Source organism: Amblyomma maculatum, chromosome 6 (assembly GCF_055883805.1).
Source record: "Amblyomma maculatum isolate TAMU_Amacu chromosome 6, ASM5588380v1, whole genome shotgun sequence".
NCBI classification, from domain to species: Eukaryota; Metazoa; Arthropoda; class Arachnida; order Ixodida; family Ixodidae; genus Amblyomma; species Amblyomma maculatum.
The window spans coordinates 183,103,560-183,127,923 of record NC_139349.1 but is presented as its reverse complement, the minus strand read 5'-3'; the positions used below and the strand labels follow the sequence as shown (position 1 = coordinate 183,127,923).

The 24,364-nt window shown below is 44.8% G+C and overlaps 1 protein-coding gene and 1 long non-coding RNA gene across 5 annotated transcripts in view; one reads left to right on the top strand and one right to left on the bottom strand.

Moving 5' to 3' along the window:
• Nucleotides 1–8,515: 8,515 nt before the first annotated feature.
• Nucleotides 8,516–15,496, bottom strand: LOC146187529 (uncharacterized). Of its 2 annotated transcripts, XR_014708262.1 has the most exons (3): nt 14,541–15,393; nt 10,034–10,107; nt 8,516–9,684 (listed from the first exon to the last, which is right to left on the bottom strand). It is a non-coding gene; the product is annotated as an uncharacterized LOC146187529 (long non-coding RNA). The 2 variants fall into 2 exon arrangements; XR_014708263.1 differs by lacking the exons at nt 8,516–9,684; nt 10,034–10,107 and adding an exon at nt 14,176–14,295 and having other exon boundaries at nt 14,541–15,496.
• Nucleotides 15,497–15,832: 336 nt separating this feature from the next.
• The window catches only part of Miga (mitoguardin), a 272,249-nt gene continuing 263,717 nt past the window's right edge, over nt 15,833–24,364 (top strand). The window contains exons 1-2 of one of the 3 annotated variants that reach the window (XM_084607736.1): nt 15,833–16,068; nt 20,189–20,324. In XM_084607736.1, coding sequence (XP_084463862.1) covers nt 20,306–20,324 — 19 coding nt within the window. In that variant the 5' untranslated portion in view covers nt 15,833–16,068; nt 20,189–20,305. The remainder of the gene's footprint in view (nt 16,069–20,188; nt 20,325–24,364) is intronic. The other 2 variants (XM_084607734.1, XM_084607735.1) reach the window with 2 other exon arrangements.

The following is a 24,364-nucleotide window of genomic DNA, read 5'->3' as shown; positions in this document are numbered from 1 at the left end:
TGCGAAGTTCGGAAGTAGATATCAGAGCACGCCGCTAAGGCTACCACAAGCATCAAAGCCGCTAAGACTGCCATAAGCGCCGTCGAGGTTATGTAACGCCAGCCGGAAAACAGGTAAGGCTACTATAAATGCCGTCGAGGTTATGTAACGCCAGCCGGAAAACAGGTAAGGCTACTATAAGCGCCGTCGGGGTTATGCAACGCCAGCCGGAAAACAGGCGTGCCGACATTCGTAGCCGTGTCTTAAATGAGGAAAACGTTGTCAAGAGTACACCGAAGCAAAAAATAAATAAATAAATAAATAAGAGAACACGTAGCCGAAATTCGCACCTGCGAAGTTCGGAAGTAGATATCAGAGCACGCCGCTAAGGCTACCACAAGCATCAAAGCCGCTAAGACTGCCATAAGTGCCGTCGAGGTTATGTAACGCCAGCCGGAAAACAGGTAAGGCTACTATAAGCGCCGTCGAGGTTATGTAACACCAGCCGGAAAACAGGTAAGGATAAGCGCCGTCGAGGTTATGTAACGCCAGCCGGAAAACAGGTAAGGCTACTATAAGCGCCGTCGAGGTTATGTAACGCCAGCCGGAAAACAGTAAGGCTACTATAAGCGCCGTCGAGGTTATGTAACGCCAGCCGGAAAACAGGCGTGCCGACATTCGCAGCCGTGTCTTAAATGAGGAAAACGTTGTCAAGAGTACACCGAAGCAAAAAATAAATAAATAAATAAGAGAACACGTAGCCGAAATTCGCACCTGCGAAGTTCGGAAGTAGATATCAGAGCACGCCGCTAAGGCTACCAAAAGCATCAAAGCCGCTAAGACTGCCATAAGCGCCGTCGAGGTTATGTAACGCCAGCCGGAAAACAGGTAAGGCTACTATAAGCGCCGTCGAGGTTATGCAACGCCAGCCGGAAAACAGGTAAGGCTACTATAAGCGCCGTCGAGGTTATGCAACGCCAGCCGGAAAACAGGCGTGCCGACATTCGCAGCCGTGTCTTAAATGAGGAAAACGTTGTCAAGAGTACACCGAAGCAAAAAATAAATAAATAAATAAGAGAACACGTAGCCGAAATTCGCACCTGCGAAGTTCGGAAGTAGATATCAGAGCACGCCGCTAAGGCTACCACAAGCATCAAAGCCGCTAAGACTGCCATAAGCGCCGTCGAGGTTATGTAACGCCAGCCGGAAAACAGGTAAGGCTACTATAAGCGCCGTCGAGGTTATGTAACGCCAGCCGGAAAACAGGTAAGGCTACTATAAGCGCCGTCGAGGTTATGCAACGCCAGCCGGAAAACAGGCGTGCCGACATTCGCAGCCGTGTCTTAAATGAGGAAAACGTTGTCAAGAGTACACCGAAGCAAAAAATAAATAAATAAATAAGAGAACACGTAGCCGAAATTCGCACCTGCGAAGTTCGGAAGTAGATATCAGAGCACGCCGCTAAGGCTACCACAAGCATCAAAGCCGCTAAGACTGCCATAAGCGCCGTCGAGGTTATGTAACGCCAGCCGGAAAACAGGTAAGGCTACTATAAGCGCCGTCGAGGTTATGTAACACCAGCCGGAAAACAGGTAAGGCTACTATAAGCGCCGTCGAGGTTATGTAACGCCAGCCGGAAAACAGGTAAGGCTACTATAAGCGCCGTCGAGGTTATGTAACGCCAGCCGGAAAACAGGCGTGCCGACATTCGCAGCCGTGTCTTAAATGAGGAAAACGTTGTCAAGAGTACACCGAAGCCAAAAAAAAAAAATAATAATAATAAATAAATAAATAAATAGAACACGTAGCCGAAATTCGCAGCTGCGAAGTTCGGAAGTAGATATCAGAGCACGCCGCTAAGCTTACCACAAGCATCAAAGCCGCTAAGACTGCCATAAGCGCCGTCGAGGTTATGTAACGCCAGCCAAAAGACATTGCCGTAAAATAAAAATTTGGCCGTGTAGCGTCAGCCGGAAAACATGCGTGCCGATCGAACGGTCATTGTGTAAGGCAATCGCGGTATTTGACAGCAGCTGAAAGGAGGAAAACATTGCCAAGAATAACCGGAAGAAAAAAACAACTCACAGCACGCGTAGTCGAAATTCGCAGCCGCTAACGGTCATAGCGAGCGCGCGTAGAATAACTGGAAGAAAAAAAAAAAAACTTTCACAGCACGCGTAGTCGAAATTCGCAGCCGCCAACAGCGAGCGCGCGTAACGGTCATAGCGAGCGCGCGTGAGTGAGCGCGGCGATTATTTTGCAGCGGCAAGCGCGGTATTGTAAGGTTGTAAGCGTGGGATTGCGAGGAGGAAAGTTCCGAGGAAGTGAGTGAGGGAGTGGTGGACGAGCCACACTGTGCCCGTCAAATTTGGCCGTCAAATTTGGTGGAAACACTGGTAGCATAGTCTGGCAACAGGTTAAGTTACGCTATAGTACAGTGGCTAGAATAGGGGAAGTGTGCGGACCGCGCTGCCGACTCTGAAGCCCTTCCGTGATGCGCCGGAGCGGGAGATCCAGGGGGCGCTGACAAACGCTTACACGTCCGCTCACTGCGTGTCGTCTGCTCGCCGCGCGGTTAATCAGCCGCGTCTGAGACATCCCTTCAAGATCCGATGCATACTTTCTGCTCTTACTGCGACCTCCACTTTTACACGGCATCTTTATTTATTTGGCAACTATCTAAGTCATGCCGATGTAATTTTATTATTCTATGCAGCGGCCATTTTTAAGCGGAAGAATTACAGCCAGCATTCTAAGCGGGATTTCGCCGGGGTGGCTTTAAAACCTCCTTTTAGCAATCACTCAAAGAAAAGCTTGCCGCCAGTAACTGCCACCAGACACGGGCCGAGGTAAAAAGATTAACTTTGCTGGCCACAGTGCTAGATAGACCACTCCACAATTTCGGTACTCAGTTTTCTTTTTTTTTTTTTCACGTATTAAGCTGCCAGTCTTTCAAGCTGCGCTTTGATCGAAGGTCGTTGGCTTCATCCTATATCACACAGTGGCACTAAAGACGTTAATTAGGTCTCCTTAATCCTAATGAAAACCCAAGGAACTATCAGGTACTTAGCTAAGCGTGCCAAGGCATGGCATAACAAAGCTACAGGAGGCAATACTTTTCTAAACATGAGCTGTAAACATTGCATGTATATCCGTGCTAGTAAACCACACCTGAATTTTTTTTCACCGTGAATTTTGTTGTTTTCCGAATAGATAAGTGAGCAGCTGAAGAATCACTTAGGGATAGTAGTAATTTTGTTTTCGCAGTTACTGTCTTGCTTCGCTACTGATTTTGCCTGGGCTGCTTAATTTGGCTGTTCTTCTTCTGTGAGACAAGAAGAAACACCTCTGCTGCACAACGAAATTTCATTCTATAATTGATTAGCATGCACTGAAGTATTGGGAAAATTTCTAAATTACCGCCATTTGTTAATTTTTTTTTGTTTTGTTTTTCAGTTCTTCAGCGGCGTTATTTAAATAACTGGCAGTTATCATTTTCGTATCAAGAGCTCTGAACTTCGCGACCGTATTGGGTGGAAGACTTTAGCAACCCGAAGAAAAATCTACTGGCTGAAGTTCTTGTGCAGCATTTAAATGATTGTACCGGTATTAATAAAAACACTTATCTAAAGCAGCCATATTACATTTCGGAGATACTAGACAACACGAAAAAGATTGAGTTATCAATGCCACATTAATGTATTTAAGTATTCGTTTTTCCCTAAAACAATTCTGGACTGGAATAAGCCTCCGAATGATGTAGTTTGTGCACCTGGCTTCCAAAGTGCTGTTGAAATGACGTTGTGATATATTTCTTCCAGACCTCATGCGCTTACCAGCGCTGCGTTTGATGTATGTTATGTTATCACTTATATTACCTGTGAATTCATTTAGTGTTCTATTAGTGTGCTGTGTTACCTTGCTAACAAGTTTCCCGATACCTTCTTTGCATTGTATACGTTCCTCGATCGGCGCCCAGGAGATCCAGATCAGCGGTTAGGCGCACACTGCGCGCTACATTCAGTGATACCCCACTGATCTCACGAACCTTTATGACGTAACAGAAAAGTCCATGCGTGCATGTATGTGATTAAAAGCCAGTTTATGTTCAGAACTGGCCGTCAGGTCATCAGGCTCCTCACATGGCAGTGGCCGCAGCCCCTTGATCGTTATATGTCGTCGCCTTTATGACAGTGCTAAACGATGGGCACAGCCTCACCTTATGATTATTTTCCTTGAAACGGTTTTTGACACATGTATATCAAGGCACAATCAGAAAAATGGTCCGGAACACGCCGTGCAAAAGGGCCACCCACGATCGTTCTATCAATTAACATTAGCAGTTGTGCCGTAAATAACGTGCCAAAGCTGACGTAACAGCAATTATTTTCCAAAGCAGCTCGCAAACAGCAGCGTTGCGCCTTTCAATAATTTCGCACACAGAACAACTATTCCTAGTACGATTTGTACCCGCTTTTGTAACGAGGTACAAAACAATGACTTTGTCGCCGGCTCATCCTACACCGTGAGGCAGAATTTGCACCAAAAAACAACGCAAAGCGCCCACATCCCGTGCACACTCCAGGGTTCAAGCACGCGTGTCGTGCGCCGACCTGACGTGTAAGCGAGAAGGTGCGCCATCTAGCGGAAGCATCACCAGACGGCTTCAATGCTCCCCATAGGCGCCGCTTGGCGGTAATCACACTTTAGTATTCTAGTCACTGTAGCTATAGTGCCTAGAATATATTGGCTAGTGTGACGAGCGCCCGCGCTTCCCTATGGGCGAGGATGGCGCTATTTGCAATGAAAGCCAATCGTTAGCGGCAGAGGGCGCTGCTTGTCGGGAGGGTACCACCTGAGCAGACGACGCAGTTTTTCTCGCTTCAGAATACGGCAATCTGTTGGTGTTGTGCGCTTGTGCGTGCGTGTTAAACCTGCTTCTGCGCGTCTTTTGCTTTCACGAAGGTGCAGCAGTTTATTTACGGTGTAGGTGTTTGCTCATGCGAGTCGTTCCGCACTTCTACCTGCTCGGCGACGATTGCATCGTTTTTTTTTGTTTTTTTTTTTTTCGCGTTTCGTGCGCGCGTTCTGTGCTCGCCTGTATCCCTTCTTTTTTTACTGTGTCGCCAGTGGTGAAGCGCGGTTCCCGATTGTTGTTTCCCCAGTGCCTCTCACGAAAGTGCAGAGAAAAATGCCAAAGAGAAAGCGGTGGTGCACAGAGAAGACTTGCTTTTTTGGCAAACGGGGGTACCGCTAGAACAAGGAGCGTACGTATTACTGCGCTATCTGATGCTACGTAAGCACGCATTCTGTACAATGGGAACGAAGCAAGAAATGACGGAAGGCAAACGGCAACTGCTCTTGTTGGCGAAAACCATTTTTAGAGCATGCAGTTATATTCACAAGGATGGAAACAATTGGGCGAGTCGGTAACGGTGCTCCATGACAGTGTGCAGCACAGAGTGTACACAATCAGGCGCTACAGACAGCACCTGTGTTGTGTACCTTTTCTGTGTCCCTCGATTGTTCTTTTGCGCTGCACATATGTCATATGGATGCAGTTATATATTAGGCGCATGTTTCACCAACGAGCTTCCTCGCGATGAACCGGCCGCGTCTCGTGCATATTGTGTGCCTGAGAGAGAGAAAACCTTCGTCAGCTTCTTCATTCAAAAGATGGTGACTTCGGCAAAACCTTGTGTGCAATCACAGGCCGCGATATGTACCTTAGCAGCTGTAAGTAAAGGTTCCTCGTTTGTGCTCTGCTGTTCCAATTCTGCCACATGTGCCTGTGTTTGTTATTACATATACATAAGAGGAGTGTTGCGTGACTTTGTTTCCTGTGTTGTTCGCATATACAATATATAAATAAAACTGCGCGTACGTGTTTACTTGTCAGCAAGTGTACAGTGCGCAGAAAGAACCATATGTCATTAAAATGAAGCATTTCACTTTGTTCCAGAGATTACAAATATATTTTATATCAATTGTTGCTTTGCTTGTCAATTGCTTTAATTGTTGTTAGAATATAAATTCTGGGTTTCCGTTTGTGAGCACGGGATGTCCGGGACTAAGATGCTCAAACTTCGCAGAAGCCTTCGCAAGCAAGAAGCGTTAAATACGTTCGCCGCTTCCAGTCCAAGACAAAACACGCAGCCTGAAACTTGTAGTCAGCGGCTTCAGTTATAACTGAGGTCTGTTGCGACTTAATTAGAGCTGAAATGCAGTGCAAGCAGCCCGCTTGCCGAAGATGTGAGAGCGCGGTAGGCAGCAGACAGCGCGGCTGGTACCCACCCAGTTTGCAGCGCTCCTGGCGGCAGCCGCCGGCATTCATCGCTCATGGTGCCACCCGGGAGGCCTCGGTCGGCACACTAGCCAATATATTCTAAGCACTATGGTTTGGGACCAGACCTTCTTTATTGGAATGCTCCGTCGCTTCTGCGCATGCGCCAGCTGAAAGAAGTGAGGAGAAATAACTTGCCGGATGTGACGTAGCCTTGTTTTGTTTTGTTTGTAAAATGTCTGCCGCTTCTCGTCCAGTGTCCGTGATCGCTCGCAAGCCGGACATGGCTGTGGCGATGGTGGCGGACGGGTTTCTTGGCATTGTAGTTTGAATATCGTAGCCGTGTGGCCGTACGTGTTCCTTTCCACTTGTTATAATACTCCTTGAGCTTCGGCCTCGCGTACTGCTGTTCGTCAAGCAGCAAGCTGTGATATTCCCATGCGTTCTCTTAACCATCTCCGACCTGTGCACTCTGCGACGCTAGTTCTGCAATGCGTGTCAGCCCGCTCTTGTCGATGGAACATGCCTGCAGTATGTCGCAAGTACTTACTTGCATTTCCCGAAATTTACACGAGTCACTGCCTTTGGATCATCCGGAAGTAAGGTGTACAGCGCAAGTAGCGCCACACATGGGATGCGACAAACTCGTCTCCGATCGAGTGCGTAGTCGAATGGGATCTCGCTGTCATTTTTATCGTTGTCCTCGACTTCGACACCACTTAACCACTATTTAGTAGCAGTGGTAAACTTTAATCACCTCGAAATACCAGTATAAAAAGGGGCGTCGTTCCGGTTGGTGTTCCTTCAGGAAGAACGTTAGTCAAGTAGTGACTAACGTTCTTCCTGAAGGAACGACTGTTCATGCCATTTCTAAATCCCGGATCCTAAGACGTGTGTATCGTGGAAGCTGGCCACCTGCCGATAATGCTCAATGTATACATATGGCTGGACCTTGTTTGCAACATTTCTAAAATGTTTTGTTCGTTGTAAAGTTCTGCATGAAATATATGTGTATAACCTTTCTTGTATTTAAAACAGCATTTCGTGCACCAAAATCATCTACGCTCCATAGATTCAAAATAACAATTCTCTCACCTTTTAGAACACTGCAGTGCCGTACATTTATGACCTGATTTATCTGCAGCTATGAAAATAACTGCTTTGAAAGGGCTCGTGTTGTTATATATCATTCGCGTAGGCCTGTGTAACTTTGATGTCACAGTTCCTTATTGCACATTTTCTTGACTCCTCCTCCAGTTTAAAGCATCTGAGCAGTTAGTGGCGATGTATGTACCGAACCATCGCGACCCGCCAAAGCTTATTAAGACGAATAAATGACTGAACCTCATTTTCAGTGAGTAGGATTGTTTTATTTTCTCTCATATAGTCTGTCTGGTAAAAAAAAGAAAAAAAGAGCACACCTCATTCTCCACTTACCAGAACTACGAACTAAGAAGAGAAAACATTCTCCTCAACATTGTTTAGTCACAGTGGCTGTTGGCTACATAAAGAGCTGCTGATTTCCTTTCTGTTGTCTGGCCAGTAACTTAATGACAGCTTCTGTTCTGGTAGTCTTGATGCCATTGGCACTATAAGGAGGTTCTCACACTGCTTCGCTGTTTCATCACATTCCACATGACAGATACGGTAATGCTGGTAATTCTGCATCCGTTGCTGTAGTCAAGGGTGGCACTGATGAATACGCTCAGTGTTAAGATAGATGTCTCCATAGCTCAGTTGGACGATCCATGTCTGCACTTTGGACTTGGATGTAGGACAAACTGTTTCTCAGGCACGAATGCAGTCGGTACTCAGGCATACTGCCTTTGGCAGCATTGCATGTTGTGTATGAAATGGCATAGTGTGCAGAAGTCCAAAGCATTTTCTGTACAATGCAGCAAATGCTTCACATCTGAAGGACAGTCTGCCGACTTTTTTTTCAACTATATTTTCTTTGTGGCAGTCGAACACTCCGCGTCCAAATAAAAAAAGTATACCTAGCTTTAGGGGTAAGAAACACGGCAGGACATTTTAAAATGTAAATTTTCGAAATAGGAATGTTGCTCTGAATATTGCTTTGAAACTTGACAGTAAAAGATGATGTAACTGCCCGCTGCCTAGATAGCGGGCAGTAACGAGCCCACCATTAAAATGAAGGTCAGTGATGCAGTGATGCCCAACACACAACCTAAGGGGTATGTACAGCCCCCTTGTTTTTTTAAGATATTTTGTTATTTTTTTTTTTTTGCACACTACTGAGAATTTTATTAATAGCGCTGGGAGACGAGCATGTATGCAAAGGGACACATTGTCTTTAGCTGGCTTATGGTGGAAGAAACTATGACTTCCTCATGAAAGAGAGTATGGCGAATACAATAACAATCCTAACTTCAAAGCGACAGAGCCACGGTGCAAGTATAACAATCATGCCACAAGATGGAAGCGACGCTATGTGATCCCCAGCGGAAGCCTATGCCTTGCTGTTTCACGGCGGCATAAGGCAGTATGTTTGCAGTTGTAAGGATTTCGCAATGTCACGCATACAATATTGCATCATTGGATGCTCAATGCACCTGCGTGAAGTGCCCACCAGGGGTGAAATTCTACCGTTTATTCCAATAGCAGCAGGAGCACTGGGAATTTCTGTGTGCATTGCATAAAAGGCTGCACGTGTATAGCTTTATGTTGATCTGTTATATCCTGGTGCAAAGGTGCACATGTTTTGCAGCATTCTTAGGTTTGCTAGTAACCTGAAATGCCATATAGTTTCTCAACACATTTTATGTAGTCCTTGTTCTTTAGTTTCTTTTTTTTTTTTTTTCATAAGTGCGACCTCTGCCCTTGTGTAAAGTGTTCATTTGCAATTTCTCATCAATGTCGGAGTCATAAATATTGCTTGTCCTATGCGACACATCAACAAAAATAAATATAACAACTGCTTCCTCTCTATAGTCTCGGATACAACTTAAGTCTGCAGTAACTGCCATGCACAATTTCTTCGTCACAGAAAATAGTCTGTTTAAGGTCTTTCTGGTTATCTAAATAAGAAGCTAACCATCAGACAAAATTACCAGCTGAAGAATACTCTCAATGCTTCTTGCTTGTTTGGTGTACTTACACATTGATTGTTTACCGTTCAGTGGAGTAAAACACATGCCGGGAAACATTCATTGGTCATTGTTAGCAACTGCTGTTTTCTTTAAGGTCTATCCTACTTATACCATCCATGTCACGCCCCCAAACCTAGATATTTAAAAAAAACAACAAACAAACAGGCGGCCGACACCACAGCTCCGAGAACTGCTCGTTAAAGAGGCGACATGCCCGCTCCAGGTGGAACCAGACCTCCGTCCATACTCTTGCAAGCACTTCGTGAATTCCCAGGTTTTGACACCTCTCCTCTCCTCTGCGTGGGGGAGCCCCTGAAGGTGATTTAAATAAGACGAATAATGTTTCATTACAGCTATAGTTTAAAGCACTCAGTTACTAATTTAAAAATAGCTATTAGTTAAGTAAGGCTGGCCATATCTACCACAGCTAAGAAAAATATTTTGCCCATAGCAATACCGCCACCGTCCCCAGCTTAGAGAAAATATAAATTCCTGCAAAACAGATATTCTGTTACTATTGTCATCACAGGGAAAGATCTACAGAAATATGCCAGTATTTTTACTCTTCTCCAGCAGCAAACTTCCCCTTGTTGTATGGCTAAGTGCTATTAGAAATTTCATATGTTTAGCAAGAAAGCAGACAGAATTAGAGAAAACGCACCCACAGTTGCATTTCTTGAGAAGTTGTAATGAAAGGAATGCCTTCACTCAGTTCCTTGGCTGGGCTGTACACAGCTGAGAAATTTCGATGGGCAGTATGTAAACAAAAAAACAAAACGAAAAAAAAGGAATGTAGTAAACTTCGAAGGTTCACTGAAGTACAGATGCCTATGGGACTAATGTGCAGCAACTAAATTTTTTTTGTCTAAGTTATCGATTAGATAGAGATTAGCTTCTCAGCTTTTACATCCTTTCAGTTATTTAAGTTTTGCACTGCTGCTTCCCTAAAGGGACACTGCAGACAGCTTCATCCTACTCATCTAAAAAAAAATCGTTGTGTGGGTTCTTCCAGGTTGGTTGATATTTTTTTTGCAGCAAGAGGTGCATTTATTACTCTGAAAACAATCAAAATGCAACATTTGATTTGCACCTGTGGTGTCATGACCAAACAAACTACTTGTAGAGTAAAACCCATTCGCAGCACGAATAAAACAACGACAAGAAGGCAGTAAGTTTTGCTCACACAGAAATGGCGTAGAACAGTCTGAAAAATTGTTGTGGCCTGTAGCACAGCATGGCTGCCCAAGAAGATAGAGTTACGGACTCGGCCGATGGAAGCCCCCTTCCCCTCTGACCTACAAGACTAGTGGAATAAGGGAGTAATTACTCATAAGCATCCACCAAAGCACAGCGATAAGGCTGCAAAGGAAAGCTATGCAGCTTTATCAAAACCTCTTTGGTTGAAAAAGCTGCATATCTTTTCTTGTAGCAATAGGGCTGCCATCGGTTGAATGGCAGTGAGTAATCACTTTTTATTGCAAGTCTGCTTAACCTTGGAGGGTTTCCCTAAGGCATATGAAATGAGCATTAGACGATTTTTTTTTTTTTTTTTTTCAGTGACCACATGTTAAAATGTTTTCTGTCTGCATGGTCTTGCTTTGTGACTAAACTGTGCACAAGTGGAAGTTGATGAAGACAGTGATGCACAGCATGAGAAAGTGGCTGTATAATGCGTGCGATGTCAAGGTGAAGCTATAGCTTAGTTGTTTAATGCAGCGCCCAGAGAATCTGACCTGTGTAGCTTGCCATGAGTTCAAATCACATTCGTAGGCGTGTGCCATTTATATGCTTTTTATTATGCACCCATCACATGGTGCGTGGCGTCACACTCCGACGACAAGAGAGTGGCTTTAGTGCCTCAGGGCTTCAGACCAGAAATTTGCTTGCAGGCAATTTTTATTTCTGCGCATGCACCATACTGTTGTACATGCACAGACCACATGGTCACAATTCAGAAAATGTCATGTAGCCATCACAAATTTCTCCAGGAGAGTCCCCTTAATCCTTACGAGATGCAGCTCATGCTGCAAAACACACTTATCATCAATCAGTAGTGAACGGCTGTGTAGTCGTGCATTGGAGATCTGCCGGAGTAAACATTAAGTAACGTCACCGCGGTTTACTTACAAAAGTGATCATTGGTGGCTTAGCTGTATTTTAGTTTCCATGCTTTTGTAATCTATAAAACTTCTACCATAGAAAAAGCCTGTGTTTCATTATTAGAACACAGCAATTTATTGGTATAGACCAAGTTCATTTTGCCCTCACTATTCCCTTAAGTTGTTCTCATTTGGATGTGGATAGGTCAAGAGAGCTGTGCATACAGTACAGGCAGATGATAAGGGGGGAGGGGAAGAAACCGTAATGACATTCATGGTGAGCATTATCATATTGATCGTATTTATATGCTGTGAGCAAGAACGTTCTGATGCATTCTAGCAATGCGAGGAGGAGAAAGCTGTCTTATTGAAAGGTCAGGACACTGATTGTGGGAAGGTGCTGCTGAGAGGTTTGTGATGAATAGAGCCTGTTTAATTCATCAGCAAGCCTCACTGCACCATAATTACGATATGACATAAACGGCCAACACTGTTAAGTTGCGCTGACATATTCATGCGTTGTATGCATGCACAGTGTATGTCATTTTTGGTTGCTGAGTGGGCTTACACATATTTTTGATGTGATACCCAAAATGTGAGCTTTTTTTTTTTTTCCTTCTTTCGTGCAGATGTCCGTGCTTAGGCTACACATGACCACCTCTGTTGCATATGCTCTGGTCGACGGCTGGCAGAGATGCCCGTTTAGGTAACTTTTGGGTCGTCGAACATCGGACCTTCTCATTTGGATGAATCCACCGTCAACTGGTTACAGGAGAATGATTCTCTCCTAGCTCCTCCAGGAGAAAAACCTAGCACATCTAATCTGACCCCTTTCCTGGCACCTACACGCCCTTTTTTTTGTTGACCAAAGGTGCTGCCGTATATATGAAATAAATAATTGAAGCAACAAATAAATCTCGGCAATCTGCAAAATATGCTTGCACATTTAATGCTATTACATTTAACCTAGCGACCACATTTCGTGACATTCTGTGAATTGCAATGCATGTCTGCTAATTATTGCTATTGCTGTATGTGCTGTACCAGTGTACCTAGGCAGCTGTTTTCCCTCTTTGTGGTGAAGTTGCCAGTCTTCTGTTAGAGCAAAGATTGTGTTACCTCAGAATATTTTCTCACATGCATCAGTGCATACTTTGCTTGAATGCTTCAGTGCACCCTTTTAAAGGGACACTGAGGACAACTCCATTGAGTCATTGGTCTCAGTAAATATTTGATTATTTCTCTCATTATGGCTGTGTTGTCCAGCAGCATTTGTGGCATATAGTATTTATTGGTGAGAAAATTTAAATTGGAAGCCTTCCCATGAGTCGATTCATGATGACCTTGCTGAAAAGGACGTGTCACTGCCACATTAGAGTGGCTCACGACACAATATATCTTGCAGTAATCTGCACCAAAACTTCTGTGTGGAAGCATGCATTTTACTTGCAAAATTGGCCGGTAATGGCAGCATCTTTATTCTGTTTCTTGGTCTTTCCATCCTTTTAAAACCTCTGCTTTCATTTTAAGTGGTCTCTTTACTGGTTTGTGGGGTTTAACATCCCAAAGCGACTCGTGTGGTCTCTTTAAGATTAGAACACTGTATCTTAGCGATACAGGAAAACTGCTTTCCATCCTCCTTAGTGTCCCTTCAAAGGAATCCGACAATAAAACACAATTCACAATAAGTATTTCAATATGTATTGCCATTTGCCTACTTTGTGCCTGTGGCTAATTTTAGCTTGTTTTACTCCATAAAAGGAGCTTTGTTTAACAAAATAAATACAGTGTAAATTTCACTGGTGACTAATTAACCATATTAACAACTCCCTCTTGTCTAAACTCACTGAACATCTGAAATATGTTTCGTCAGCACTTCATTACTTCTGGGCTGCCATGAATGGCAGCTATGGCATGTGGTTTTTATGGTAAGCAATCACCTTGGCAGGAATGTTGCTTTGTGAGCTGCGTCGATTAGTGTCTGCCCAAGACTTGGACATCACTTAGGAATATACACGGTCAGCAGTAGGACGGTGTACATCGGACCTATGTTGACAGTCACTTTTTCAGAATTGCAGCGTTGGAACCAAGGACCATATGGCATTACCTTGGCCTGCATGCATGACAACACAACAAAAACAGGACATAACTCCGCCTAACGGACAGGATTAAAATCTCCATGCAGGCCTTGTGCTCAACACATCACTAAAGGCAACAAGCACTGTTTGCCATGTCAGTCACAGCAATGGTTCTAGCAAAACTACTTTCGCTGTGTAGTGTTTAATATTTTTAACAGTGCAAATTTACGCAGTTTTGTTACTCTTGCAATGATTTATGTCCATATACCATTTTTTATCCCATAGGTGCAGTTGGTTATCATGACAGTTGGAGTAATTTGTGACCACCCGAGGGTATTGTATGACCTGGAATCGAGATGCATGTGTGCATTTTGACACTACACAACCAATATGCAGTCCGCAATAAATGTTCCGTCTTGCGCTGGCAAGCAGACTGCTTAGATCTTTGAAGATGCAACACATCATTAGCATGATTGTGTGAAAAAATATGAAGGGATATCAGTCCATATCTTTGCAGCTTTCACAGCTGGCCTTTTTTCCCTAAGGCAGAGGAAATAATTACTTGGCAAACTTTGTTTTTGGTGCATGCTGCAACTAGTCGCAAGGGCAATGACTGGACAAAGATGGAATCACGAACGCAGCACTGTTTATTGTTTTAACACTAGTCTACATGCTTGTCTACAATGATAAGCACAACAGGGCAGGTAGAAATAACATCGATCGAATAGGACGTCGTGGGATGTTTTCTGAGACAAAAAAATAAAAAAAAAAATACAGGAATTAGATACAAGAACTGTCTAGAGCTAGAGCAGCTGGAAGATAAATACTGTGCAAAAATACCAGGACTTTCACAGCTCGCGCTTCGAGCCTTTAACTTTAGGAGCAAAACTAGAGGCAGGACTGCGTCGGGAGATGTCGAGAGCATTTTTTCTTTACGCGGGCGGTCTGCCTCCTGGCACTCCTAAGTACAGAAGTTTACTTGAAAATATACCTGGATTCCACGGTTGCATGACTAGTCCAGTAGGCCGGCAGCAAGTCGCTTGAGAGCTGTGATGAATAGCTGGCCTTCCCGGTTGAGGTTCTATTTCCCGGTTAGTCCCGGGCTGGCTACCGCACCGGAGCTTCATAATAGATTAGCTGTGCCAAGCTGCCTGCATCAATTGGACACCGAATTCGTGTTTGTACATCCGATAAAGGCAACGAAAATGGCAAAACAATTGCCCTGCGGATACACTAACCGACCTCTTGAAATCCAGGATAGAGAGGCAATTTTGTCTCCAACCGGCCTTTTTATACTGGTATTTCCAGGTGATTAAAGTTTACCACTGCTACTAAATAGTGGTGTCGAAGTCGAGGACAACGATAAAAATGACAGCGAGATTCCATGTTTTTTCGCATCCCATGTGTTGCGTAACTTGCGCTGTACACCTCAGTCCGATTGTATACGTACTTTCGGATGATCCAAAGGCAGTGACTCGTATAAATTTCGGGAAATGCAAGTAAGTACATGGAATGCTGAATACGCCAGTTACTTGCAACATACTGCAGGCATGTATCATCGACAAGGGCGGGCTGACACGCATTGCAGAACTAGCGTCGCAGAGTCCACAGGTCGGAGACGGTGCTATCACAGCATGCCGCTTGACGAACAGCAGTACGCGAGGCCGAAGCTCAAGGAGTATTATAACAAGTGGAAAGGAACACCTGGGAACACGGCCACACACGGCCACTCGGCTACGATATTCTAACTACGATGCCAAGAAACCCGTCCGCCACCATCGCCACAGTCAAGTCCGGCTTGCGAGCGATCACGGACTCGGAGCCGGCGACACGTGACCATCTGTCGGCCTATCGCTAGAAACGGCGACGAGAAGCGGCAGACATTTTACAAACAAAACGTAAAACAAGTTTTACGTCACGTCCGGCAAGTTATTCCTCCTCACTTCTTTCAGCTGGCGCATGCGCAGAAGCGACGGAGCATTCCAATAAAGATGGTCTGATTACTTTGGGCGGCTCCATAGAGTTCCTTACACTTCTAGAAAAAAACAAGCACTAAAAGCTATTTGACGTCACATCCGTCCAGAAGAGCAACTTATCCTTTCCACTTTGGTCCTGGGCGCGCATGCGCAGTTCACGGAGCCGGCTCTCTGCAAGGTCTCCGGCCCATGTAGAGGAGTCCCTAGCCCACATGGAGGAAGAAAAAAACTTTTTTTCTTCCTCCATGCTAGCCCATGATGCTTTGAGCGCCCATGGTGGCTGAACTGGCCGTCTGGAAACTTATGTAAACTCCCATAGACGGCAGCACAGCTTTCCCTCTAGGATAGAGTAAGAAACTCTATGCTTCTTGCACTGGCTGAACGGCTGGACGCTGAACTGGCGCAGAAATTCAGCAGCGCACATGGCGCCGGTCATCACGGCTGCGGCAACGATGCCGGCCTGCTGCGAGGGACCCTGCTTGCGGGTTCTCGCTGATCGTTGGAAAAGACCAATGTCGGCTTTCTGAGCGAGACATTCAAAATGTGAGTGACGCCGGCTATGTTTTGTCTATCGCGCGGAGTTGTGCCGCGCTGGGCGATAAATTGTTACTTACTCAGCGCGTGTAGGTCGATTACTTTCAACAGAATAGCTAAGCGGGCGAGTTGGTGATGCACTGTTTTATTTCTGACTGTCGATTACTTACTCAGGGGCACCCTGTAACAGCCAGAGTGCTTTCAACTCGGATGTGAACCGGCAGCGTGGGATGGTGCATTAACATCTATCTGCTACGTTTGCACTTGAGTGCGACAGTGTGAAATCTGTAAATACATGATGGAGGTCGGCGCCTGTCTGCAGTCTGAATTTGTGAAGCATTTTAGTTTCGTAACATGGGCAGATCTCGATACTCGCTTTTATCGCTGCGTCCCCAGACGAGCTTCCTTGAAAGATTCAAGCGAAGGTCTAGCAGTGGCAGCGCAGCCAGTCCTTTCTTTAACATGCCTGTGTTGCAAAACAGCAGAGGATGGTTGAGTTGTGTGGGCAGAAGCGATTGCCGTTCTGCTCAGTTTCGCGCACATATTATCCGTAAGGAAGATGCAAATGACAAGTGTCAGCTGATGCGAGTGATCGCACTCACACTGTGAAATGACTCCAGCCTTATTAGACCTTTCCACTCTTCCCTGCACAGGTGCATTGCAACCTGTGTCATCGACACTAGAGGAGAAACCTAGGCGAATGATGTACAAAGTAAAGCGTGGTCCATCGGGACAGCACAGTGAATTTCAAAAACTGGTTTCCTGGGAGGCTTTAATTTCACCCACGCTCACACATATAAGAGGAGAGTGCGAGCACCGATTAGAGCACAATCACAGACTAGCAGTGTCTCATACAGTGAAAGTTGCCCCAATTTTTTTGTTAGCACTAAATATGTCACTTGACTAAAAGCCGTCTCTGGCAAGTTGGAATAGTCACCAACGAAGACACAAACAAGTACGAGCACAATCCACAGAACAGAAACCGAAAGTGAATAGAACACAGAGAAAACACAGTATAACATATTCTCCTAATAGGGCGGAAACTTGGGCGAGTTGGAAAGCATTTGAAGTCATATTTGCTAGCGTCAGTCCTGTTCATATGTGTTCGTCCTTCTTTCTCATGTCCCTCTTTCCAACTTGCCCAAGTTTCTGCCCTATTAAATATCATTTCTAGTACAACGGGCCCTGTCTTTTATCCTGTGTTACCTTCTAATTTCTCAAGTGTAATCATCAACCACATCGCAGTAGCAACGTGCCGCTTTTTTATTTGTGCTCAGGAATCGGCTTATTCTTCCAGAAGTTTGTTCCTTCTTCTTTCCGGCGTCACCATCTTCAAGACATGCAATTAGGATTATGAAAATCATGCGAGCTGAAACGTGGAGGCAGGTGCATCACCTGCAAGGTGTTTTGCTCGCGCATGCAGCAACTGTGGAACCATATGCAGGAGCCAGCAAAGCGATGGTCACGTCATGGAACCGTGAAGTGTCATCTGTGGGCCACAAGCGTTTCACAATTGTGCAAATGGAAAAGGACTAAACAAAAGAATTCATGCAAGCAAGTGGAAAGGGTGCCCCAAGTTCTGTACAGAGCCCAGGATGGCTTCTGTGGAGCTACTGTCCGTAGTAAAGAAGGTTTCAAGTAAACCCGACAAAGAAGACAACGGAAGGTGCCTTTTCGAAGGCGTCGAATGTCTTTTGTGAAGGAAAAGAACTAAAAAAAGTGTGAGTAACCGCATCAAAGATCACGCACGGACAATCTTAAGCTACTAGTAGCAGATAAGGAAGGTGGTTTTGTGGTCATGTCAAACAATCTGTACGAAGGAAAGGCAAATAGGGCAATAACTAAGAATTTCATTACCCCGACTATGACGAGCCGCAAAGCAAAAAGACAGGTGTTAAGGTTGTGTTGAGAAATGGGATTGGACAATTTGAGCAAGAAGAAGACAGTAAGGAAACGGCGCTCAGCGTTTTTTTCACCGCGAAAACACAAAGATGATGTACCGCTGAGGACGATTGTAACAGAAAGGGGGTCGTGGCAAGGACCCTTTTTTGATTTCTAACTCTAATGAGCTAGTGAATTATCTTAAGAATCACTGAGAATCTTTGCAGTTCAATATTGCTTTTTTCATAGACATAAAAGATCTTTTTTATTCAATACCTGTCTGAAAAAGAGCTATCATACCCTAAGCGTGGCACCTCCACTGCGTATGTGTGATGACCATTTTGAGAATGTATATATGACATTTTGCTTCAATAAACGACAGTCGAAGACTATCGTCAGTCCTATTAATATGTGTTCATTCTTCTTTCTTATGTCCCTTGTGTGTTAAAGTGCTAGCAAATATGACTTCAAACATATTCTCCCTTTGCTGAGGAAACAAAAGGAGGAACAAATACACTAACATTTTACACATGCACAGAGGACAAAGAAATTTTGAATTTAGGAACACATTTCATAGTAGCAATTTACACAGAAGAAACGTAATGGTCGTTCATAATTTTCTTTTTTCATAAGTACACAATTAAAACATACACATCCTCTCTCCTCGTGGCACTCACTCAAACAACTACACAATGGAAGACATTTATTAGTTTACAGTACACTCAATACACACTCGCTTTACGCCATGGCGGTGGCCATGTTGGCACCGACCTGGTCTATTGATTTGCTGAGAGTCCATCTCTGTAGCACTGCACACATCAGTGGTGTTGGTACGGGCCACTGCTTACTTGAAAATAATGGCACACTGGCTGGCTGAAGAGTCGTTTACATCACTGCACTTCGGTGGGAGGGTTTCACTTTCTGTAGAATCATCTTCAATTGTGGCGCTCTGCCTGACATGGTGGACATTCTTGTTTGTGAGTAGGGCTGCTTTTCCCGACGTGCTGGTCTCCTTGGCTATAGTTTTGAAGAGATGTAAACATAAGACACACAACCTTTCTCTTGAGAGCTGGGCTCTCATCTACTTTGCTGACTGACTGTGAGCGAACGTGGGGTGGCCAATGCATTCGTGGTCAGTGTGTGCTAGGCATATTCTAGAGGTTGCTTCACATGTCTTTCAGTTGATTTAGTAGCTGGGTGCCGGCCTCCTTTGTGGTCGTTGGGGGTTTTCCATCATGAACGCCATCCGTCACCACTTTTTTCTTGACTTGAGTCACCACAGTAGGGGCCTGTCTTTTTTGGGGTTATGTTTTTGTCTTGCTGTTGGTAATGCTCTTGGACTTCGGACTGCTAGGCGTTGTCTGCAGATGGAGGTGATGTATCCCGTCTTTCTTTCCTTGTGCAGGGCAAGTTGATGCAGCGGCAGTGTGTCTAGTTGACTTGCATCTTTAGCAGTGAGAACTCAGAGAAGCTTGTTGCAAGTTGTACGATGTTAGAATCTTAATACTTGTGGTACAGGTTAGTGTTGGTAAATGGGTTCTTGCGGAGAAAAAGGAGGGTGAAATTGCCTTGGGGCTGACCTTTGTGATAAGACTAGACTGGTTAACAGTGCTTGCTGGATAGGTTGAACAGGTGCTAGAAATTCTTGTGCATCACGGACAGCCTGTTTGTACTGCACTGCAATGTAGCGCGCAATCGCAAAAGTGACTGGATCCTTCCAGCAAAAGTCTTTCTTGAATTCTCAGAGAAGACACTCCTGTCATGAAATGATCTCTGAGCATTTCTTTCAGAGGCGCATAGTCGCATAGCAGCACATGTCATGTAAAGCAGAGATATTGTTCGTGGCGACAAGCCAGAAGAGAGCACAACATTGCGACAGGGTGAATAATGATTTAATGGCTGGCCTAGCGCGAGGGCTCCTCTCGCGCCACTGCCGACCTTTGCAACACTCCCGGGGCTACCGAGCGATCATCCCGATCGCTTCATTGAAATCAGTGGTGACGTGATGGTGAGGAAGTTCAAGAAAGATAGAAGAGAGTGGTGTGCTTGCCACCACGATAACAGTGACCACGATGATGCTTGGGTGATTCGCCTCCCCTGGATCTCTTTAGCCCTCCACCACCAAAGCATCCATTGGACTGATGGCTCGAGGTTGCGTCGGGCGGCTTGCGCGGGGGTTGCATGTTCGTGTCCTTCAGTTCTTTGGATCTTTAGTCTGCTCTCGTTCGTGTGTGCTCCTTGTCTTCAGATCCGGGCTGGGGGCGGGGCAGCGGTACTTGCGGCTTGTCAGGTCTTGGCAGGAAGGGCTAAGGCAAAGCTGCGCAGCAATATTCACGGGCTCTCGACCGATAGACCCGGCGTACGGATGGCGCCGAGGCTCCAAGGTGAGGATGGGGATGACATACCCCGCACCTTCACCAAAATTTATGTGGTGACAAGCAAGAAAATGGCACAACATGGCGAACGATGATTTAATGGCTGGCCTAGTGCGATCTTCTTTGCAACAATATGTTCTAAGATGGCTGTCTGTTTTGAAAACGTCTTCCATGACCGAGTCTGACATGGCGTGTCTGAAATTGAGACGTGGCACGAGAGAAGTAAATTTCATCTCCCGCAGTGTAGTGTAATAAAGCTCTCGAACCAACCGATGTGCTCAGCTTGTATTCATTGTTGGAATGGGATTTTCGGACACAACACGGACGCTGCAAAAATGGGGTCGGCAGATGTATACCGGGAAAAAAAAAAGTAGGGAGTGCCATTTCTTTGGATTTGCAGGCCAGTAATATAACTCCTGAGCTCGAAAGATACACATGGCAGCACGGCTCATCCAGCAAGGGTTCCAGAGAAAGGAGTAAAAGCAAAAGGAGTAAAAAAAGAAAGGCAGGAGTAAAATGCCTAGCAGACAAAGCACCTAGAATGGTGAAGGTTTCTGTCCTTCCTTGTTACGAACATTCTTGATGCATGCCGGAAATGGATGTAGTAGAATTTAAGTAGAACAGACTTGGAAAAACTGTAGGAGCAGTATTTTTCTCTTGTCAAACCCTCGCTGCTCTCTAACAAAAACCAGCTTTCATATAGTATGGCGTGATTACGGTCTTCTCCCTGCGAGCGATGCAAACTTGGCTTTTGTATTCTTTAAACATTTGCGGTGACTTGTAGAAAAGTTCACTGGATAAAATTGAGTCAGTGGTGAACTGGGCCTAATGCGGCATGTCAGCAGGTGTGGCTCATGAGGTGACTGCTTGAGTTGAAAAAAAACAGGGAGGCTTAGTGCGACTCAGACGAGGACAAGAGAAGCACATAGGATGAGTGCTAACTTGCAACTGAAATTGGAAGCAAAAGAAACTGTACGAGCTTGAAAAAACATGTACGCATGCTTAGCTATGCATTGAATTTGGATGAGTGGGATAGATAAGTCAGACTGAACCAAGATAATCTAGGGCCACTCGAAGACAGATAAAACATGGAAAAAATACTGGAAGCAACGAAAGAAATTACATTTAGAAACAAAGCTTTCTTTTTCACCAGAACAACCGACATTTCACTTACGCATTTATCGGTTCCTAACGTATGAATAAATGATGCCTCAAGAAGCTCTCTTGCTAGTTGTCCTTTAGAACGGCCAAGAAGTTTTGTTTTTCCGAAAAGTGGATGGCATTTGCAGTTCAAACAATGCTTAGGCAGGTTGTTAGATTGAGATGATTTAAAGGTTGCAGCGTGTTCCCTTAAGGCTAGTCTGGCCTATATAGAAGCAACCACAGCTTAGAGGGACTTGACCTACTTTGCAAGCAACGAACTTAGTTGCATGTTTGACGCTACAAGCCGGTTTCTTATGGTTTTGGCTCATCCGTGCGCAAAGACTTGACAGTTTTCGAAGTGCCGTAAAAACGATGTCTTCACCAAACTTTCTTGCTATCCTCTTTATGTTATGCGGTGAATGTAAAGCACCACCACATATTCCTTTTCTCTCCAGCATCAGAGGCAGGGGTGGGAACAGGTTCACTCTTTTCGTGTTTCCCTAGCTGCTTAAGCAAGCCTTCTGCGACAGCCGTCAGCACAGATACAGGATAGCCAGCATCCTTGAGTCGTTCGGCCTGAAGTGTGAAACTCGATTTCATGTGATGCACACAGAACTTGCTGAAAATGGGCTGGAACTAAAATATATATGTCAACGTCAAATGAAAAAACGCTGTAAGCTACTATGAAGGAAGCTTTGGGGAGGATTGCTTTATAAGGTGATGACTGCCATCGGTTAGTTTATGTACTGGGGGATGTCCCTATTCCGCTAGGCCTACTACCATCCTTGTACGTCAATGTTGCATAAGAAGGGGAGATGGGAGTTGTACGTCAGGAGTCCATGTTGAAAGAGCCTTTTATTGTTGGAGTGTCAGCTATATGTACACCTTGGCTCATGTGACCACTGATGACGGGATCCAGTCAAAGTCGATACACAGAGCAGAAACCGAAAATAAATAGAGTAGAGAGGACACAGAATATAACAGACCACATGATGTGATGGCAGGAGCCGCCAACTTGGGCAGCTCGATAGAGGTGAGAATCCATGCAGATTAAAGTGGTACTTTGTCTCCCATTTAATGTCGCAGCTTACAACTGTATGCTGTAGCAAAACGTTGACTACTCAGTATGAATTCATGATGTAAAGAGAAAGGGGACACAGGACTCACAACTAAATTTTAAAATATAAAAGAACAACCAAAGGAATGAAAAGCATAAATTCCTTCCCGATTTGCGCATAACACTCTCAAACGCTGTCAAGAAAATTCATCTCCTTATCACAAAGGAAAACAGTCGGTTTGCTGATGCAATTCTGCTGGTTTTTTGTGATATGGAAAGCCTCGATGACTTCCCGTATGTTGTCTGATCTTTGTGGATGTATAGTACATCATCATCATCATCAGCCTGACTATACCCACTGCAGGGCGAAGGCCTCTCCCGTATTTCTCCAATTAACCCGGTTCTGTGCTAGCTGCATCCACTTGACCCCTGCGAACTTCTTAACCTCATCCGCCCACCTAATTTTCTGCCGCCCCCTGCTACGCTTTCCTTCCCTTGGAATCCAGTTTGTTACCCTAAGCAACCATCGGTTATCCTCTCTTCGCTCTACATGTCCTGCCCATGCCCATTTCTTCTTAATTTCCACTAGAATGTCAGTAACTTGAGTTATTTCTCTTACCCACTCTGCAAGCTTCCTATCTCTTAATCTTACCCCTACCATTTTTCGTTCCATAGCTCTCTGGGTTGTCCTCAACTTGAGTAGAACCCTCTTGGTTAGCCTCCACGTTTCAGCCCCATAGGTGAGTACAGGTAAGATGCAACTGTTGTATACTTTCCTCTTGAGCGATACCGGTAAGCTGCTAGTCATAATCTGCGAGTGCTTGTCAAATGCGCTCCGTCCCAATCTTATTCTTCTTGTTATTTCCTTTTCTTGGTCAGGATCTGCGGTTACTACCTGTCCTAAGTAGACATATTCACCTACTACTTCCAGTACTTCGCTACCTAATGTAAACTGCTGTTCCTTCTTGAGGCTGTTGAACATTACCTTAGTCTTCTGCATATTGATTTTCAAGCCGACCTTTCTACTTTTCCTGTGTAGGTCATCAATCATTATGTGCAGTTCATCCCTTGAGTTGCTTAGCAAGGCAATGTCATCAGCAAATCGCAGATTACTGAGGTATTCTCCATCTACCCTTATCCCTAACTGCTCCCATTCCAAGTCTCCGAATACTTCCTCTAAGCAAGCTGCGAATAGTGCTGCGGAGATTGTGCCTCCTTGCCTAACTCCTTTTCTTTTTTTATGGGAATTTTATTACTTTCTTTACGCAGAACTATGGTTGCTGTGCAGCCACTGTATATATCTTCCAGCACTTTCACGTACGGCTCGTCTACCCCCTGATTTCGCAATGCCTGCATCACCGCCGAGGTTTTAACTGAGTCAAATGCTTTTTCGTAATCAATGAATGCTATGTATAAGGGCTGGTTATATTCCGAGCATTTTTCTATCACCTGATTTATGGTATGGATATGATCGATAGTAGAGTACCGTTTCCGAAAACCTGCTTGATCCTTTTCTTGATTGCAGTCTAAGGTTGTCCTGATTCTATTAGCGATTACCTTAGTAAATACCCTATACGTAACAGACAGTAAGCTGATTGGTCTGTAATTTTTAAGGTCCTTAGAGTTCCCTTTCTTATGAATGAGGATAATGTTTGCATTTTTCTATGGTTCCGGTACCGTTGATGACACCAGGCACTGTGTATACAGGGTGGCCAGTTTTTCTAGCACGATATCCCCCCTCCCCGTCCTTCAACAAATCTGTAGTTACCAGATCTTCTCCAGCTGATTTCCTCCTTCTTATAGTTTCTAACGCTTTCTTGACCTCGACCTTCATCACTGGTGGAATGTC